This window comes from Aplysia californica, unplaced genomic scaffold, assembly GCF_000002075.1.
Source record: "Aplysia californica isolate F4 #8 unplaced genomic scaffold, AplCal3.0 scaffold00113, whole genome shotgun sequence".
Lineage (NCBI taxonomy): Eukaryota > Metazoa > Mollusca > Gastropoda > Aplysiida > Aplysiidae > Aplysia > Aplysia californica.
The window spans coordinates 330,410-331,435 of NW_004797383.1; the positions used below are offsets into that span (position 1 = coordinate 330,410).

The 1,026-nt window shown below is 42.1% G+C and overlaps 1 protein-coding gene across 2 annotated transcripts in view; it reads left to right on the top strand.

Moving 5' to 3' along the window:
• LOC101853778 (brefeldin A-inhibited guanine nucleotide-exchange protein 1) overlaps positions 1-1,026 on the top strand; it is a 45,136-nt gene that overhangs the window by 22,923 nt on the left and 21,187 nt on the right. For both annotated transcript variants that reach the window (XM_005095772.3, XM_005095773.3), the window contains exons 19-20: positions 121-205; positions 837-1,005. In XM_005095772.3, the coding sequence (XP_005095829.1) occupies positions 121-205; positions 837-1,005 (254 nt within the window). The remainder of the gene's footprint in view (positions 1-120; positions 206-836; positions 1,006-1,026) is intronic.

Genomic DNA, 1,026 nt, shown 5'->3' on the forward strand with positions numbered 1-1,026 from the left:
CCCCGCTTGGAATGAAAAAGTTGTAAATATTTCAATATTTTTAAACCCATGCCTCAACAAAAAGCAAATATTGATGCACCTCCAAGACTGTCATATGTTCCATTTTCATTCTGCCCTCAGGCTGGAGATCTTTGCCAGCGCCGACACGGCCTACGTGTTGGCCTTCTCCATCATCATGCTCACCACAGACCTTCACAGCCCGCAGGTGGGTGGTTAGTGGGTGCTCTGGTGTGGTTTGCTCCTCTTTTCCTATCAAACATCTATTGTCCTTATCTCCCCTTCTTCTTTTTTATGTTTGTTACTCTCTTGTAACACCTCTAATCATCTGGTGCTCATATGACCGTATGCAGTTGTGAGCGCCGTAAAACCTCTAAACTTCCAACTTTTCTTTTTTCTTTGTCTTGTCGTTAAAAATACTCCGAAGGCTGAAACTGTTCTTCGCACCCTCTTGTCCCCCTTTGGCTGTTGTTATATAGTGTTATCCTTAAGTTCAGCATGCGACTTCCTTCATTCTTCCGATATGACATACTCTTTTGAGAAGAAAAAAAATTGTGGCTGGTTTATGGATGCCCTGGTGTGGGTTATTACTTTTTTATTCTGTCAAACATCTGTAATCATTAACTCTTCTCTTTTTTGGGGAGTATTTTTTGCTCTCTTGTACCACTTTTTCTCTCCGACTGAATGACCAAGTTGTGTTGCAAGCACTGTAAAACTCTTACAAGAACAAAATAAAACCAAAAAATTCTTATATGCTTTACACATTGTTGTCAAAGCCTGAGAAATGGAAATGTGTTGTAAATTGTAATGAATTTTGTGGATTTCTCATTGCCTGTCAGGTGAAAGTTACATCAAAAATGACCAAGGAGCAATACATTCGTATGAACCGTGGCATCAACGACAGCAAGGATCTGCCCCCTGACTACCTGTCCACCATCTACGATGAGATCAGAGAGAGGGAGATCAAGATGAAGGCTCAAGGAGGCATCAAGCCCAACACCAATGCCAGTGAGTGGGAACGGGGGGGGG